Raw genomic sequence first — 19,300 nt, 5'->3', positions numbered from 1 at the left:
CACATCGCTTGTGTGCTTCCTTTATTTTTTTATTGCATTGTTGACAATGGCACACATTTGCACAAAAAAAAAAAAAAAAAGTGTAGCGTAGCTGAAAATATATGCTCAATTCTGGAGCACCCCAGTGTGAACCTACCCTTTGTGACACAAAGTCTGTCCATCCAGCACACTGCCATATTTTGATTACAAGTACTTTCTGTTCCAGAGAGAACAAGCAATACTTTTACAGACTAACAAAACTGAAGCCAGCATTATTGTAAAATAAAGACCATTCTGAAGTTATGTAAAAGGAGCGTTTATTTTTACAAGACCTTCATTTCTAAGGCATAACTTAAGTTTCTTTATACAGTGACTTCCCCTTCTGTGTTCTCTTCCTCTTCCTCTAGAAGGCTGTAGGAAGCATGGCTTTGGAATGGACGCTGGAGGGGATGTGCAAGCAGTCGGGCCATACAGTTGTGAAGCTCCAGAGCTGGTCCTGTTATGGACACCTCATATTTGTAGCTGGTGCCTTTTGGATCTAAACTACTGAAGAATCCAAACACATCCTGTAAAAATATAAAAGAGGGTCAACAACATCTAGGCATCCAATTTCCTGGGACATAGTCATTTTGCTTGATACCCTGCTAATGTAAGTGGCTGAGTATTACAAAAAACGAAAACTAGATAAAACAGCAAATGCAAAAGTGAGCATTTTGGGGTTTTTTGGGGGGTGCGACTGATCTCTTCTTTATATTTACCATAACATAAATATCAATGTGTCTCCTTCAGATCCTTACTCGCTCTTTCCTCTTGGTGGCATTATTGCTCTCCTAAAAAAAGTCGTTCTATTTGATCAACTGGGAGAAAAAAATGTATGTATGTATGTATGTATGTATGTATGTATGTATGTATGTATGTATGGCTTTTCCTCAACCAGCTGTCTGTCGCCAGAGCCAGGTTTCTGAATTGTGTACATCACCAATGCCCTCGTCCACGGTCCCTGGCTGCTTCACAGTACATATTCCTGAGTTTTTTAAGTTGGCATCTTAGATGGTGTGTGGATGTAGTTCATTTTAAAAGAAAAACAACAAAACAAGCAGAGCTCTGAATAAAAATGTATAAATAGGGGGGGGGGGGGGGGGGGATTATATACTCCTCTCTCAAGGAAGGTTCCCTTTTGGACACCAGAGCTCCCCCCCCCCTTTTTGTGATCCAATTCAGCTCCATCTCTCACATTCTGATCATTCACTACAGGAGGGCAAGGGGGGGGGGGGGGGTGGCACTGAGTGATGGTCATAGCCCACTTACTATTCCCATAGTTTGACACTAGGAGCAGTGTGGTAGATGCTCCTGAATGCCTAATGGACACATGGCGAAAACATGCCTCAGGAGTTCAAGCACCACTATCTGCTATTGCTTCAATACACAGTGCCAAAACACATAGCACCAGGAAGGAAGAAAGATGTAGGAAAGCTAATTTATTCTCTTAGCAATAAACATGAAAACATATAGGAGGAAGAGTTGTGATTATATCACCACCTCAACATAATATATACATCAGTATGAATAATTTCCAGTCATACATATGGGAACCCCCTACAATAGAAAGGACAAACATGCCCAAATGTGTTTTAGTTAGGAAAACACAGAAGGAGGAGCCAGTGAAGGAAGAGGTGAAATAAGACAAAAGAAGGTAAGAGAGAGCCAGAGAACCAAGAGAAAAGAAGATGGAAAAAGACAAGCAAGAAAAAAAAAGTCACATTAAGAAGATTATCTATATACAATTATTACAATGTATCATGGTTCTCACAGGTCACTAATACATCTTGCAAAACACTTACCTTCCAGCTCATATCTTCCTCATCAGATAAATTGTGAATATAAACAACATCAAAGAAGAAATACGGGCTCTGCAGCATTTTCTGTAAAAAGACCAAACCATCTGTATGGTGATGTACTACAGGAAATTTGCATCAAAGTTACACTTTAATCATATCAAACAGACATTAATGAGAAACATTTAACATTTGCTTTAATTTCCCCTGGCCCTGATTGGATGCTCAGTAGTGGTGTTGCTGTTCAAATCTGGGTTGCCTTATTCGGAAACCCTGATAATGCCGTCCAAAGAAGATAAGCACCATTACGATATAAGCTAGAAGAAGGAAGAATCAGAATAATATGAATGCCACGTGGAACACAACACTATGACTCTCTATCCTACATTATCCGGGTTCCCAAGTAAGGCAACCTGAATTCAAAACAACAACACTTCTGTTTAGTAAACTAATCCAACAGTTTGAGAAGCGCACACAAATGAATTCTGTCCCCTTTTCTTGCCACCAACAGAGCTTTCTGTTTGTGGCATCTGATCGCTGCTGCTATGTTTGTTTTTGTTTTTTTTTCCTTTCGATTATTAATTTATTCAAAAATCCTATTTTTCTTTCAATTTGACTACCCATCATCACTCCTGCTATAGATCGCAGCGCTGTACACGGAACTAAACTGTTGTTATTTTTTTTACTGTTTACAGTCTACTAACGGCGATCGCTGCTGGCAGACTTGATGGAGTGGAGCTTCGTCATTCAAGCGGGGATGCGCACGATCCCCTGCAATCTCCGCCCCCAGGACTTTACGCTAATTGGCGTTGGGCGGTCCTGGGGGAGCCGCCGCATTCACGCCTATTGGCGTGGATCGGTCAGCAAGAAGTTGAGTTTCACTCTAAGTCACTAAAAACAAATCTAAAAAAAAAGGTTTGTAAATAACCCTGACTTTAACATAAGCCCTAGGTATCAAATTAACCTTCACAATTACAGAGACTAACTCGCAGGTAAACATGATGCTAAGCTTAAAGCATTACAACAGGAAAGACAGAGACTATAATTCAGAAATTTAGGTCTGAATCGTCAATAAATTGTTTTCTGTATTAATTTAGCAATCAGACCTAAGTTTCTCGACTTGTAATAAAGATTTTACAGTAAAAATACTATTGTTAGAAATGCTTAAAAGGTTACAGGGACTATATTTTCACATTTCTGACTGAGTACTTTAGGCCCAATTCACACTGGAGCCTTTTACTAGCGATTTCAGCAGCTTTTTCAATCACTGACGATCGCTAGCATTTTGAAAAACGCTACTGCAATGTAAGGTGTATGGCAGTGTTCACAATTAGCAATTGCCAGCGATTTGCAATTTGCTGAAATCACAAAAGCGCTGCATGCAGCATTTTTTTTTACGATTTTGGAGCAATTGCACTTGAATGGTACAGAATCAGAGAAAGCAATTGCTCCAACATCACTTTCTTATACAGTGAAAAATGGTTGGAAAATCCCTTTGCAAAGCGCTAGTGATTTTGCTAGAGTTTTGCAATTCCCATTGTGGAGGCCTTAGAACTGCAGGAAGTGAGACATGGCAGAGACAAAGGATGAGGTACACAGAGCTCAGAAGTTACAATATTTACATGCTTTGACGCTATAGCTATGCTTTCTGCCGTTCTGAAGACATTTCAGTCACAAGATTACAACCAGTAAGGACTGTGTCTGTATGCTGGATGTGCTGTGTACAGTCCTCCATAGTAACGTCCACAGATAAAACTGTTCTCTGTAAATGTCATTTTCTTCACATAAGAAATGAAAAGATGAAAAAAAAAGCTTTTGTATCGCTATTTGCTAGTAATTACCAGAAATATTTCTGTCATTTAGCATTTTAGGTAACTTTGATAGTTGTCCTTTAACCTCCTTAGCGGTAACCACGAGTCAGGCTCGGGTCGGAAATCCACAGCTCAGAGCCACAACCCTGAGCCTGACTTGTGCTAGCCACCAGGAGGTATATGCAGAGCCTGTGCACAGCGGGCATTTGTAACTCACCTCTCCCGGGATCCAGATGCTGACAGACATTCTTCTTCCGGTCCTCGTAGGCATCCAATCTCTCTTGTGAGATCTCAGTCTGTTGTCCTGACGAAAGATGGTGATCTCACTAAGGCTAATTTCACACCAGGACGTTGCGTTAGAGGGGGCGTTAAGGTTGCATAACGTCCCCCTAACTCAACGCCTGGTGGTGCTGGATCTGGACGTCAGAGTGAGCCGCGTTGTGCAGCTCACTCTGGCGTCAGTGATGCCGTGATGCGCACTCTTGTGCGCATGCGGCATCACGTGGTCCCGCCGACCAATCGCCGCACAGAGCGGCTGCTCCAGGAAGTAAACACTGCACGTCATAACGTGCAGTGCATATTAATTAGCCATGTGCCTGGCCGCTCTCCGCTCCTCCCCAACATTACTGAGCATGTGCAAGCAGTCTAACGCGGCTCAGCCGCGTCCAAAGTACTGCATGCAGTACGTTGTCTTGTGACGCAGCGTTACAATGTAACGCAACGTCCGCACTGTGAACAGCCCCATTGATTTTTCATTACTGTGCGGTGGGCTGCGTTACAGGCTGCTCTAACGTGCGCCTGTAACGTCCCACTGTGAAACCAGCCTAAAGGATAGAACTCCACCCCGTGGACGGAGGGAGAATTGCAGCTCTGGATCCAGTGAGTGATATGCAAGGCTACCACAGATCTATCTAAAGGTGGCCACTAACGGTCCAATTTCTAGCGAAAAATCGTTCGAGCGATCAGAAATTCTGATCGGACGAAAAATTGTTCACTACACCATCAGCTAACCAATCATTGCTTCCCATCTATCACAACAAGAAAATCCAAATTTTGGTTCGACAAAAATTCAATCGGATGATTGTTTTTAAAATCGTTCATTATTGATTGTGCCCATCAACTGAGATTATTTAAAACCAATCCGATCAGAATTTCTGATCGCTCTAACGATTTTTCGCTAGAAATTGGACCGTTAGTGGCCAGCTTAACTGTATGATTTTTCCCTGCTTGTAGGGTCTAAAAGCTTGTGAAGAAATTGCACTGCATTTACACCCTAAAATCCAGAAGTAATTATACCGCTAGGGACTTTTAAGCGGACTCTTTACACTTGCGGGACGCGGTGTGGGGGTTAACTCACCCTTGTCGCTGCCTCTGGCCATTGTGTTTCATGTTAAGCCTTGGAGTAATGGAATGTGATGTTGAATGCAACTGCCTGAGGTGGTGACAAGTGTGAGTTAATCCCTTATCGCAAGTGTAAAAAAGTGTGTTCCATATGAAACTCGGAACTAGCAAGCGGAAGCTCATCTCTGTTGAAGACATACAATAAATTTGCTTATTTCGACAACTAGCACCTTTCTAAAACAGGAGCATGCATTTTATGCTGAAATGATCCATTAGCAAATTTACCTTCATGATTTCTGTAAGTGTGAACTGAGGCTGGGTGGCTGGGCGGCTGTAGATCAGAATAATCCTAACTACATATGGAGGAGGGACCGTCTGCACATTCTCGGTGACTGGGAATTCCGTTCTCTGCTGTCTGCGGTGGACATGTTTAACAGGTTAATGCAAACTGCTAGATGCAAAGATAAAGGCAAAAGAAAGTTCATTTGTAATGCTTAGACTTGCCCCAAATATGAAATTAAGTAAAAATGGTTAGGATGCTAATAATTCTGAGATGATCCAAATGTTATGCTAATTTAATGCAGCCTGGAAATAATCAAATGCACATAAGTAAGATTTCGCAATTATATTTATATTATTTTTTTACAGATACATCAAAATGGCATAGTTGTCTACGCAAGGGGAAAAAAAAAAAAAAAAAAAAAAAAAAAAAATCTTATCCATGGAGTTAATCCTCTTATGTCTCAATGACACCCTCTTGTCTTTTGACCCGAGGTGGCAAAAATCTGCCTGCATCCTCCAGAGGCTTCCCACACCCTCCTCGACCCCGCCGGCCGAGACTTTCTTTTAGTTCACAGCCGCATTAACCTTCATGCACAAGTGCAGCACAGTACGGCCGCGCTCGTACACGGCAGGAAAAGTGGCTACGAGAACACATCCAACAAGCTCTTGTCAGATATGTTCAGAAAGTCTGTGTGCGGTGTGACACACTCCTGACATCACTGTGGGAGCAGTTTCACCACAATATCAGCCATACAGAGCCCCCGATGATCCATTTGAAAAAAGGTATAGATTTCTCATGGGAAAGGGGGTATCAGCTTCTGATTGTAATGAAGTTCAGTTCTTGGTTACGGTTTCTCTTTTCTCTCTTACTTATTACTGAAATATCTGCTCAGCAAGCATTTGCTTCCCCCTCCTTGTTCTCATAATTCTACAACAGCATTACCTATGATGTATTATTATGGTTGGGGGGGTCTACTGTATTGCCATCTGTTATTACACCACTAGCTGTATTAGAGCCAGATCACACAGGAAACTTTGTTGCAACGATTTATTATTGAAAGTAATCAGCACCAGAAGCTACAAGGAGCAACTGCTGCCAAACCTCAGTTTTCACATGTAGTCTTCCAGCATCTGAACGTAGTTTTTAAAGAACAACACTCACTGGTAAGACTCATTCCTGAAAAAAACACTATTCCTTGGAACCAGTCACAGCAACTTGTTGCATACTAGAAAGAATAGGCTTTCACCTGGCTTAAAGGGAACCTGAACTGAGAGGGATGTGGATGTTTCCTTTTAAACAATACCAGTTGTTTGTCAGTCCTGCTGATCTCTTTGGCTGCAGTAGTGGCTGAATCACACACCTGAAACAAACATGCAGCTAATCCAGTCTGACTTCAGTCAGAGCACCCGATCTGCATGCTTGTTGAGGGGCTGGGGCTAAAGGTATTAGAGGCACAACATCAGCAGGAGAGTCAGGCAACTGGTATTATTTTAAAAGGAAAAATCCATATCCTTCTCAGTTTAGGTACCCTTTAATGTTTACTCTATATGGTTGCCTATTATCGAGAGTGGAGACACTACAGGACTCAGCAGTCATGTAATTCTGATAGCACTACAAATGGTGCTATCAGATATGTAGTCTGTGCTAGAACTTTCTATTAAAAAAAAAATTGATTTTGAAATTGAATATCATGGCTGGACCATTTACCGGTATGTTTTTTTGTAAAAACAAAATATGTTTTCCTAGTCTAAACAATCTAAATATTTCTTTTTTCAGCAGCTTTGACAATTGGGAGCCATGGTCATCAAATTAACTTACATTAGGTTGAAAAGGCCTTCAAGATCTGGAGAACTTAATTGAGGAAATATAAGCATAATATCCTTGCCCAGCATGAAAGCAATACTTTCAAACAATATATAACAGTATAGATGAGCAGCATTTGCAGATGTGGCCATATGCAGTACAGCAGAATCCTAGTATCAGGCACCAGCGGGGAACGCCTGTTGCTGGATACATGTGCTTGCCAGCGACGTCTAGCAGCTTTCCGGCTTCCCCCGTGCACGCAAGCCGGCGTGGCGTTTCACCAGGGCTGTGGAGTTGGAGCTATTTTGTGTACCTGGAGTTGGAGGTTTCATAAATTGAGGAGTTGGATTTTTTTTGTACTGACTCCACAGCCCTGCATCAAGAAAAAAATGAATTCTCAAAAAGAGAAAATAAAAAACAACCGACCAACCAGTCACGAGCACACTACTCTGTCGGCTGGACTGTAGCACTGCCATTCAAGGAGTGCTTTTGAAAATAAAATAAATCCTAAGAATCACCCATGAGTTAATGGGACTAGTTCAAAACCTGTCAGTAAGAAGTTAGTAGATTATAATGCATACTAAGCATAACAGCTACAGGAAAAGTAAAAATGCATAGTGCATTTAGTCTGGGACAAATGTACATAGTGCCATATGTAGGTGTACCTATGAATTTTACGGGGGTTTTTTTCGCCATAGTGCCCTTCTAAGTATACACAACCATTTTTAAATCATTTTGAATTTGGGGATGCATATTTAGTGACATAAAGGTCACTACATGCACATGTCACTACATATTAGAATACAGTATAACATCAATCATTTTTTGGTTGCCCATCCCAATCACCACTCCCCCAAATCTGGTTAAAAATAATCATTTCTGGGGAGAGAACTGATAGGGAACAATATTTTGACTTGGCCCAAATATGAAATATTCTGATATTAGAATGTAGAGTGATACAGTAATATTGTAAAAAACTGTGGTTGAATAATTTAGTATAGTTATTTACATCTAAGCATGAAGTTGGGAAATGAGGCTTCATCTACAAGTATTTATTTGCAAAGGATACTGAAAGATTCACAAACGTTTGTTTCCAGATCATAAAGACAACTGCAAACTTCCCGTGGGTCTGATGTAAATCCCGATAACTGGAGAAGTAAAAAAGGAGAACTATGAGTGTTATGCAGAGTTGTGTTACACAGAACTTCACACACTGTTTGTTTTACTATTATAAAGACACCAACATGGACAGCACATTTACCGTCTTATGCTTAACCCTGTAACTGAAGGAGGAAGAAACTCTCTGCCATGCAGGAGCAATGAAGTTCAGGTTTTAAAGTGACTATGCAACCCCTGGCAGTCCAATCAAATAGCTGTGCATTATGATTAGAGTATAGTATTTAGTCAAAAAGGTGGGATGGAATGTGTATTTACAAAGCTTGGCCATGCTCCCTTTCACTATGGGGTCAGTGTAACTCTATCCATAAACCTACACTTTGTTAGATCCTAACTGAAGAAAAACAAATCCTCAATTCAACCCTATAATGCTAGCATAATTGTGCTTCTCACCTACATTCCAAATCAGCGTATTATAATTCCTCACATTCCAGTGTTCTCCCCAGAATTTTTTCTCCAGCCGGGTGGCAAGAAAAAGTAGCCGGGTGGGGCACGAGGGGGGAATGCAGGGTCAGGGCAACTCTGCTTTACAGCATAGGAGTAGGATGAGGAGGTGAGCTGATGACAACGGAGTGCTCACCGAAATTAGCCGGGTGGGGCACCCAGCTAAAAGAGCCTGGGGAGAACACCATTTTCGAAGAAGCTGTATGCTTCATTTAGTAAAAGTATTGCTCGGGACCAGCATCCTGCTGGGGCACTTTGGTCCTTTGTTCTGGTGCAGACAGTGGGCATGGAATGGAATCAAGGTCCTAATATCTATTCTATTTTAGGGTCACACCAAGACAAGTCCTCTGATCATTCCCTAACCATGATCCTAAGCTGAACCTCTCTCCTGCACTTTATAAAACCATTAATCCCCTTCATTACTGGAAACCCTCATCCTCCCTGTCCACAATTTTTAACCAGATACCCAACATTAAAGTTTTCCCTATCAGGTGTACGAGACTAATGATGATCTTTCACCTAAACCTAATCTCCACGCTTTACACAAATACTAACATTTCAATATCTGCTTAGTATTAGTGGCTGGATAGTGTACTGGTTAAAGGGAACCTAAACTGAGAAGGAAATTGATTTTTCCTTTTAAAACAATACCAGTTGCCTGACTCTTCTCTCCTGATGATCCTGTCTTTCTAATACTTTTAGCCACAGCCCCTTAACAAGCATGCAGAACAGGTGCTCTGACTGAAGTCAGACTAGATTAGCTGCATGCTTGTTTCAGGTCTGTGATTCAGCCACTACTTCAGTCAAAGAGATGGCAGGACTGACAAGCAACTGGTATTGTTTAAAAGGAAGCATCCATATCCCTCTCAGTTAAGGTTCACTTTAAGAGCTCTGCCTTTGACATGGGATACCAGGATTCAAATCCTGGGTAGGGTCAGTACCTATTCAGTAAGAAGTCCTTGGGTAAGAATTCCTAACACTGTAGGGTGGCCCCTTGAGCGCTCCCTTAACGGCTGCAGCTCTTGAGCGCTTTGAGTCCAACAGGAGAAAAGCGCTATACAAATGTTAGGATTATTTGTTATTAGCCGCACCCAAATCCAAAATGTTCATCTAATTCCACTAGCACTAGCCTGACCAGGTCCTAGGACTCCGACACTAAGCTTCTTAAACCCTAGTTTTCTTTGACCTTGCCTTGAAAATACTGATGCTTCCCTATTAGCATCCAGACTGCTCATGTTTCTATTATCAGGCACCCACATTCCTTGGCACAAAAATTAAATTTCCTGTGAGGCAACAGTCCTAATCCCTACTTCGGTTTTACTGTTTCTTGTGTCACATCACAAAATTATTCAGACAAGTAATGATAAAAGGAAAAAAGGGAACACATGCAGCAAATAGCTAACAAAGAAATACTGATGACCGGGTAGATGACAAACCGCATATTCTAACACTCACCCACATAGCCTCATTGTTTGCAACCACCAGAGCAAATTCATGCCTCTTGTCTATCTTATGCTTTGTCCGCACAAACATCTCAATCATTTTCTGTGAAGTATTAAGAGCGTTGGCTTTGGACCTATTAATATATGATGAAAAAGGCTTAAATAAATTATTTTTAGGAAAATGTGTGCGTGTGCGTGTGTGTGTAGCAGATAGTGTGATTGTACTTCAAAGCTGAACCTTGTTCACAAGGTGCCTTCACCTACCCAAACACATATACAGTAATGCTGAAGTAGGTGGATTAAAACCACAAAGCTTGCGAATGTAGAACTACCGAGGGAACGCTCCCTAACAATAATTAAAAACAGGTCTTAAGAACAATTGGACTTGGTCCTATGACTGTTTTAAATGAAAGAAAGGCATCTGGTTCAGTCTACATTATTTACTTAAAAAGTTTAAATACTTCAAAGCAGGCATGGACAAATTAGCATGAACTGCAGTAGTCAGGAGAACATTTTTAGGAGCCAGTTCCAATGGCAAGTATTAAATAGAAACGCAAGTTAGGTGCAAAATGTAATTTTAAAGAGCCCTGTAATTTTAAAGAGCTCCTGGGATTTGTCCAGCTTTGCTTTAAAGTTATTATTTTTATTTCTATTTTTAAAGAAAAGGGTATTCACAAGAACATTTCGCAACCAGGTATCCAATGAGTTGTTGTTCCTAATTCGAATATTACTGATAGAAAACAAAAATGTTACAAAGAAAGAAAAACAAAAAAAAATGATGCGCACCTCTTTCATCCTCTGTTTCTAATGCATTCTTATCACTGCCCTTGGCCCCTTAATTTCCCTCTCTCTTTTATTCATTAAGATTAGAAGCATGAAAACTTGTTGCTCAAACATGTTATTAAAGGACAACTGAAGTGAGAAGAATATGGAAGCTGCCATATTTATTTCTTTTTAAACAATCCCAGTTGCTTGTCAGCCCTGCTGGTATATTTGACTGCAGTAGCGTCAATCACACCAGAAACAAGCATGCAGCTAATCTAGTCAGATCTGACAAAGGCTTCAATTCATCAAGCATTACCGCATTCGGTAATGCTGAAAACAGCTGAGTTAACAGGGCACTTAAGAAAATGTTAATTCATCAAAGCTGTTACCGAATGAGAAGCTGAAATCACAGAGCAATGAGATAAATTACCGACTTGTGCTCAACACATGTCAGCAAATGTCAGTAAATGTTAATTCATCAAGGTTACCACATTCGCTAGCACATTCGGTGTTTATCTCAAGCTCTCCCCTGTCGTTACAGGCTTCGAAAGCCTTCTGTGTGAATGTTTTCATGATTAACAGGAGCAGGCAGCCAATAGAAACAGCCCCTGTTCTCCTGCAAGTGCCGCTGATAGGTCACACAGGCTTCTCCACACAAGCTTTCAGACCCCCCAAGCAGTGAGCAGAGATAACGGGACAAAAGATATCCCCAGATGTCCTTCGGTGGTTTAACCCTTTGAGTCCCTGTTTGAATATACAAAGATGCATGTGGTGAAATCACCAAGCATGACATTTGTAAAGTCTCCAGGAAGTTTATCTACGTTGTGGCAAAGAAGTAAAATGTTAAGAAACACTGATGGACAGATTCAGAGCAGCAGAGGCAGTATAAGTAACAGTAAATATAACACACGTTTACATGTAAAGGGATGTCTGGATGCCTTCTATTGTTATCAGCTTGTAACAACACAGGGACATTCCAAGCTGCTCTGCACCACTCTGCCGTTATCTAACAGCCTACTTCGGTAACTTAACGAACCTCTACCACACATGGGAAAATATTGATGAATTAGCACAGTGAAGTGTAAAATACCGAATGCGGTATTTTAAGGACTGGGATTTTGTTATCGAACACCCTTTGATGAATTGAAGCCAATGTCAGAAACACCTGATCTGCTGCATGCTTGTTCAGGGGCTATAGCTTAAAGTATTAGAGGCAGAGGATCAGCAGGATAGTCAGGCAACTGGTATTGCTGAAAAGGAAATAAATATGACAGCCTTTATATCCCACTAGCTTCAGTTTTCCTAATGTTAATGTTGTAATGTTTAATTTATTTATTTATTTGTTGTATTTATAAAGCGCCAACATATTACGCAGCGTTGGACATTAATTTAGGTTACAGACAATATTTAGGGGTGACAAACAGCAATATGACAATACAGGAATACAAGAAAACCAGATCACACAGCACAGTATGAGTACAAGGTAATGCTTAGTCAGTCACTGGATGGGAGCATGGAGTTAGGCAAGTTAGGTTCACTCAAATGCATAGCATGGGTGCACAGTAATAGAGGTGCATGATCAGGTAGGACACAAAAAGAGTGAGGACCCTGCCCAAAGGCTTACAATCTAAATGTTCACAAATCTGTGCCGCACAATGCAGTCATTATGTCATCCACTTGGATGATAAAATCCACGTCTGGATGATAAAATGCAGTAAGATGATACTGAATCGGTGTGCAGAAAGAGTACTCATATTTCACTGCAAGTTAAATGCCAGAGAATGACAAACATGGAGTGGAAAAAAACCTACCCATTTAATGATTCCAGTTTCTGGGAGGACATTTCTTCTGACAAATCTAAACAAATGATCTGGAAAAGACAAGATGATCAAATCACATGGCTTATCACATTCCTTCAACAAAATTCCTAAGGACGACATGAACATCTTGACTGATCTGACTTGCTGATCTAGAAACAAATTGCCTCAAGGCTACCAATGACCACCTAATTCAACTGAACCAGAAGTTATACTTCTTTACCAAAACTTTTTTTTAACTACTTACTGCATCTTGTGCAGTATATTGATGGCCCAGTAAAACTTCAATTGATGTACCAGGGCCGTGAAAATAAGTCTATAGCAGCGGGCGGTCGCTGCGCACTCTTGCGCGCGCTCCCGTTGTCGCCTGTTAGCGAAGAGATGAATGAATGGGAACACAGTTCCCATTCATTAATCTATGTCCCCAATTCAATGAACACCGGCATCTATGAGATGCCAGCATTCATTTTATCTTCCTGTTGATACAGTGCCACACATTACTTCCGATTCACTTCCTTGTGTAGTGAATCGGAAATAATGACTGAGGACATCTTGTGGCCAAATAGTAAATTACACAAAAAAAACTATTTTATTTAATAAAAATCCCAACACTGACTTTTATAATTAACTATTTCCCTCCCACACCCTCCCATAGTACCCAAACTTTTTGTGTGTGTGTATAGGGGGAAAAAAAATTCCATAAAAAAAAAAATACATAAGTAGTTACCTTAGGGACTGAACTTTTTTAATATTTATGTCAAGGGTATATTACTGTTAATTTTTAATTTACTGACTTGTAATTAGTGATGGACGCAAAACTGAAAAAATGCACCTTTATTTCCAAATAAAATATTGGCGTCATACATTGCACTAGGGAAATTTTTTAAACGTTGCAATAACCGGGACAAATGGGCAAATAAAATATGTGGCTTTTATCCACAGTAGAACGTTTTATTTTAACACTATAATGGCCAAAAACTGAGAAATAATGATTTTTTTCCTTATTGTTCCCATTAAAATGCATTTAGAATAAAATAATTCTTAGCATAATGTACCGCCCAAAGAAAGCTAATTGGTAGCAAAAAAACAAAGCAAGCTATAGATCATTTCGTTGTGATTAGTAGTGATTAAGTTATTGGCGAAAGAATGGGAGGATCGCTGACAGGTGAAAATTGCTCTGGTCTTAAAGGGGTAAAAACCCTTCAGTGGTCAAGTGGTTAAATTTACGGTAGTAAATCATAAAAAACAGGTGTCCCTGTTGGAAAGATTTCTTCTCATTTGAATTCCTATTTGTGACATCCATGACAGGGAAACACAAGTAACATTTTCCAAAAGGAGACACAGACAGCAATTAATGAGTACTTGAGGCAAAAAAAAAAAAAAAAAAAAAAAAGAAAAAAAAAAAAAAAAAAGAGAAGAAAAAGGCTGTCATGGAAGGCTCTGTCTAAATGATGATGGATCAGTGTTAAGCCCCGTTTACACTTAATCAGTTGGTACACGTTTTATTTCCCTTCTCCATAGCAGTGCATTGTGAAAAAGATTTCAGTAAAACGCGTTAAACGGAACCTAAACTGAGAAGGATATGGGTTTTTCCTTTTAAAATAATACCAGTTGTCTGACCCTCCTGCTGATCTTGTGTCTCTAATACTTTCAGCCACAGCCTCTGAAGAAGCATGCAGATCAGGTGCTCTGACTGAAGTCGGACTGGATTGGCTGCATGCTTGTTTCAGGTCTGTGATTCAGCCACTACTGCAGTCAAAGAGATCAGCAGGACTGCCAGTCAACTGGTATTGTTTAAAAGGAAACATCCATATCCCTCTCAGTTAAGGTTCCCTTTAAAGTGGTATTGTCACCATAAAAATCAAATTTCAACAGCAACTGGTCTGAGTGTATTAAGTGATAAAGATGCTAATCCTGCATTCAAAACGTTCAAAACTTTTTCTGCTGTTATGATCTGGAGTTATCACATACTTAAAGAGTAACTGTCAGGCTGCAGAAGCTAATTTAAACCTCTATTCTCCTGTGTTAAACAGTTTAGAAGGAAGCCCAAAAGCAATTAGTGAAGATAAAAATCTCAGTTACCTTTGATGTGTGCTTATCTTAAAGGCTGTTATAGACCCATAAGGACGCAAGCCGCATACTAAACTGCAAAGCATTCTGGGGCCCTCCCCTCGGCTGCTAATGAGACGTTACAGCAGCTTGTGTAATCAGTCCAGCGCGTAGCACTGATAAATCTCGGGCAGAGTACACTGCAGGAGTCAGCTATTGTTCCTAGCCACATGGCTCATTAATATTCACTGCACACTGTGTTATTTAGTACCAGCTTTTCTGTGATCAGGAAGCAGGCAGGACATGACGACACATTTGACAGAAAAACATGGAGCCTGCCATGAGCTGTCAGGAGCATCTATCTCTGCATATACTATATACAAATTCTGTGAAATCCAAATGTGGACAGTGAAATGCATATGTAATGTAAGTACAGCCAATCTTTAGCTACTGATATATGTGTTTATTTTCTCTGAGACCTTATACCTAACAGCTCCTCTTTAAAGAGCACTGGTCCTTTAGTAGTCGGTGCCAAAGAATTGCATGCTGGGGGTTCTTTTTATCTAGAATATATTCCTCCTCTTCCCTTTATTTCCCTGCCAGCTGCTTATCTGAAACCTAATCCCCTACTCACTTGTGTTTACAAGCAAGGCTAAGGTGACTCAGCGATTGGAGGAGACAAGAAAAAAAGTAAAGGGCAGAAATGACATCACAAGTTAGACTTAACTGTGGGGAAAAGACATGGCCACCACCAGGAACAGAATTCTCGTCATTTACTGTATAACATTCACTGAAATCAAAATGTGGACAGTACAATACATGTGTTATGTAAGTAGATCAAGTATTTACCTACTTATATATGTGTTTTTTTTCCCTGGCATAGTATGGCTTATCCTACTGCTTTAAGTGTGAAAGGTGCCATAGGAAAACATGGGACTTACTTTGAAAATCAGTTGACCTTTCAGTTATAACTGAGAGCAACTGATTAAGTGTAAACGGGGCCTTAGGGCCAATTACTCACCTGGTCCCACATCTTTGTTTCGCAGGTGATGCTCCACCCCCCTTCTCCACCAATTAGGCCATGGCTGCTGAGCTAAGGGCAGGCCACAGCCATGCAGGTGGTCGTGGCCAGAGCCTCCTGCCTGCAGGGATGACGCCAGGACAGGTAGGTATTTAGCTCTAACAACACCCCCAATGATCTATCATTTAGAAAGAGCCTGTCATAACAGGCTCTGTCAGTGTTACCTCAAGTACTCTCTAAAACCCAACAAGGTTTCTCAGCGTTCTCTGTTTAAATGGAAAGTTTTGCATAGAGTCAAGTTGTAACTCAACAAGAATACTGGTACCCCATTAAAAATAGGTACAGTTGTGATCAGAATGTGACACCAGCTTCTCTAAACTTTTGCATGGAAATACAGTGTGTCCTTGCTTTACAATGTCCAAAAATTACTAGAAAAGACAATTCATGAGAGGTTAATCAAATTTGTCCAATGTACACAGTTATTTTCAACGTTTATAATCACATTGCTTTTGTGAATTTCAGGTACCCTGCATCCATGAACAGATTTGTATGATATTGTACAAAGACTGCAGTTGCAAATAATTTGGACAATGCAGGATTATGCAAGTTCTGTATGCAAATATATGCGGCTTGAAAACAGACCAATTTGAACCTTGGTGGAGCTCGATTAGTCCATTTTCAAGCTGCATAAATTTGCATACAATATTTACATAATAATGCATCAACTCAGAATTATCTGAATCTCATTGATCATCCATAGAAGATAGCATATTGTATGCTCCCATTTCACATATAACATTTCTGTAAAAAAAAAATTAAAATATTTGAAACAGAAAGAAGAAAGGCCTGTAAATTATTATTGATTTGCATTGCTCTAAAACATTATGCAGCACATTTCACAAACCACTTAACTCTGCTGTAGATGAGATGAGATGACAGAACTGAAACTTACTGGGTGCCACATATTGATAAGGCACTATAAATACCCAAGTGGCATACACCATGTTCAGATGTACTTTGGTGGAAAGAATATCAAGTATCAATGGCGATTCCCACTATCATTCTACCATAGAAGCATCGAAGCTATTAAACAGAGTTTACATCAACAACTACATTTGTAAATATTATTCATGTCAGATATTTTTGCAAACATGGCTATCTAGTATTAAAGTAAAGCAAAACAGAAAAGAATATGCAGGCTGCCACTGTTCTGCTAAATGCTTGCACATCATATTGTGACTGGGATAACTTAGGGCCAGCTCACATGGCGGTAAACAGTGGCCGCGAAGCTCAATGTTTAAGCTCTGTACATTGAAGTGAATGCATAGACCAGCACTGGGTAAACTACAGCCCTCATGCTCTGTTATTCTGGCCCGCCAACTGGCGGACGAATTCCTCTCCTCCCTCCCTGACAAGTCGTGAGCGGGAACTTAAAACTCACCTGATCGCCGAATCCAGTGTTGAGTTTCCATGGCAACAGGGCACTACATACCAACAACAAACTATAACATGTCTATAGTGCTTTTCTCCCATAGGACTCAAAGCGCTTAGAATCAGTAGTTGGTAGTAGGGTGAAGTATTCACAGAACAAAAATTATATTTCTGCAAATGCTAAACTGAACAGGTGGGTTTTCAGTCTGGCTTTAAACACAGACAGAGATGGAGCGGTCCTGATCTGCTGAAGCAAGGAGTTCCATAGCTTAGGAGCAGCATGACAGAAGGCTTTGGTACCGAAAGTTGTCAGGTGGACTCTGGGTATGACTAGACTATTAGAACCTGTGGATCTGAGATTGCAGGGATTGCTACGCAGCTGTAACATTTTTTTCATGGGCTCGATTCACAAAAGGGTGCTAACTCAGTTAGCACGCCTAAAAGGTTTGGGCGTGTTAACTAGGGTGCTAAACAGTTAGCAGGCCCAAAGATTGTACTGATCGCGTACAATGTTTAGCTCTACGCGGTGCGCGCAAAACGTCGCATCGGGTGCGACTAAACCATCACACCGGGTGCCCCTAAAATGTTGCACCGGGTGCCCCTAAAACGTTGCACTGGGTGCACCTGAAGCATCGCACAATGAGCGTCCTAAAGGGCTTTAGGCGTGCTAAGGGGCTTTTAGGCGTGCTAACTGAGTTAGCACCCTTTTGTGAATCAAGCCCCATGTATCCAGGGCCCAAATTATGTAGTTATTTAAATGTCAGTAGGCCGATCTTGAATAGGACCCTCCATTTTATAGGTAGCCAGTGAAGGCAGTGCAGGACTGTTGTTAGGTGGCAGTGACGGGGTTGGTTGGTTAACCTCCCTGGCGCTACGCAGTTTAAGTGGCTGCGTCTGCGGGAGGGATTTTTTAAATTAAATAGTTTTTTTATGTTAGCTAGCACTAGGCTAGCTAACTATGCTGCCCAAGCCTCCCGGCACCTCTACTACCCCCCCCCTCGCCGCCGCCAACACTCACCTGTCTGCTATCCCGCGGGAGCCGCAGCTTCCCAATCAGCATCACTCATCGCTATGGTGACGACCGGATATGACGTCATGCGCAGTTCCGATCCTCCCCATTGCAAAGCTGGGTACTGATTGGGAGGCTGCGTCATCGCGGGATCCCTGGGGAGTATGTATACCGGAGGTGATCGGGGGCGATCGGAGGGGACTGGAGCGACTAGGGCAGCATAGTTAGCTAGCCAAGTGCTAGCTTAAAGGATACCACAACTGACATGTGGCATAATGAGATAGACATGGGTATGTACAGTGCCTAGCACACAAATAACTATGTTGTGTTCCTTTTTTTCCTTTCTCTGCCTGAAAGAGGTAAATATCAGGTATGTAAGTGGCTGACTCAGTCCTGACTCAGACAGGAAGTGACTACAGTGTGACCCTCACTGATAAGAATTTCCCCCTTTATTATCTCTTTCTTGCTCTCAGAAGCCATTTTCTTCTAGGAAAGTGTTTTGTAGTTGGAATTTCTTATCAGTGAAGGTCACACTGTAGTCACTTCCTGTCTGAGTCAGGACTGAGTCAGCCACTTACATACCTGATATTTACCTCTTTCAGGCAGAGAAAGAAAAAAAGGAACACAGCATAGTTATTTGTGTGCTAGGCACTGTACATACCCATGTCTATCTCATTATGCCACATGTCAGTTGTGGTATCCTTTAACCACTTGAGGACCTAGGGCTTTCTACCCCTTAAGGACCGGCCACTTTTTTTCCATTCAGACCACTGCAGCTTTCACGGTTTATTGCTCGCTCATACAACCTACCACCTAAATGAATTTTGGCTCCTTTTCTTGTCACTAATAAAGCTTTCTTTTGGTGCTATTTGATTGCTCCTGCGATTTTTACTTTTTATTATATTCATCAAAAAAGACATGAATTTTGGCAAAAAAATGATTTTTTTAACTTTCTGTGCTGACATTTTTTAAATAAAGTAAAATTTCTGTATACATGCAGCGCGAAAAATGTGGACAAACATGTTTTGGATAAAAAAAAACCCCATTCAGTGTATATTTATTGGTTTGGGTAAAAGTTATAGCGTTTACAAACT

At 40.9% G+C, this 19,300-nt stretch overlaps 2 protein-coding genes across 4 annotated transcripts in view; one reads left to right on the top strand and one right to left on the bottom strand.

Moving 5' to 3' along the window:
• Positions 1-279: 279 nt before the first annotated feature.
• BABAM1 (BRISC and BRCA1 A complex member 1) overlaps positions 280-19,300 on the bottom strand; it is a 31,601-nt gene continuing 12,580 nt past the window's right edge. For all 3 annotated transcript variants that reach the window (XM_068234157.1, XM_068234156.1, XM_068234158.1), the window contains exons 3-9: positions 12,691-12,749; positions 10,128-10,248; positions 8,122-8,200; positions 7,068-7,092; positions 5,252-5,381; positions 1,821-1,901; positions 280-545 (exon numbers count right to left, since the gene is read on the bottom strand). In XM_068234157.1, coding sequence (XP_068090258.1) covers positions 342-545; positions 1,821-1,901; positions 5,252-5,381; positions 7,068-7,092; positions 8,122-8,200; positions 10,128-10,248; positions 12,691-12,749 — 699 coding nt within the window. In that variant the 3' untranslated portion in view covers positions 280-341. The remainder of the gene's footprint in view (positions 546-1,820; positions 1,902-5,251; positions 5,382-7,067; positions 7,093-8,121; positions 8,201-10,127; positions 10,249-12,690; positions 12,750-19,300) is intronic.
• Positions 15,771-19,300, top strand: part of USHBP1 (USH1 protein network component harmonin binding protein 1) — a 64,898-nt gene continuing 61,368 nt past the window's right edge. Inside the window, exon 1 of the mRNA XM_068234154.1 lies at positions 15,771-15,910. The gene's annotated coding sequence lies outside the window, so the exon portion shown is untranslated. The remainder of the gene's footprint in view (positions 15,911-19,300) is intronic.

The sequence above is a fragment of the Hyperolius riggenbachi genome, chromosome 1 (assembly GCF_040937935.1).
Source record: "Hyperolius riggenbachi isolate aHypRig1 chromosome 1, aHypRig1.pri, whole genome shotgun sequence".
In the NCBI taxonomy this organism is placed as follows: Eukaryota; Metazoa; Chordata; class Amphibia; order Anura; family Hyperoliidae; genus Hyperolius; species Hyperolius riggenbachi.
Note: the sequence above shows the minus strand (reverse complement) of the source record. Positions and strands in the feature narration are given on the sequence as shown.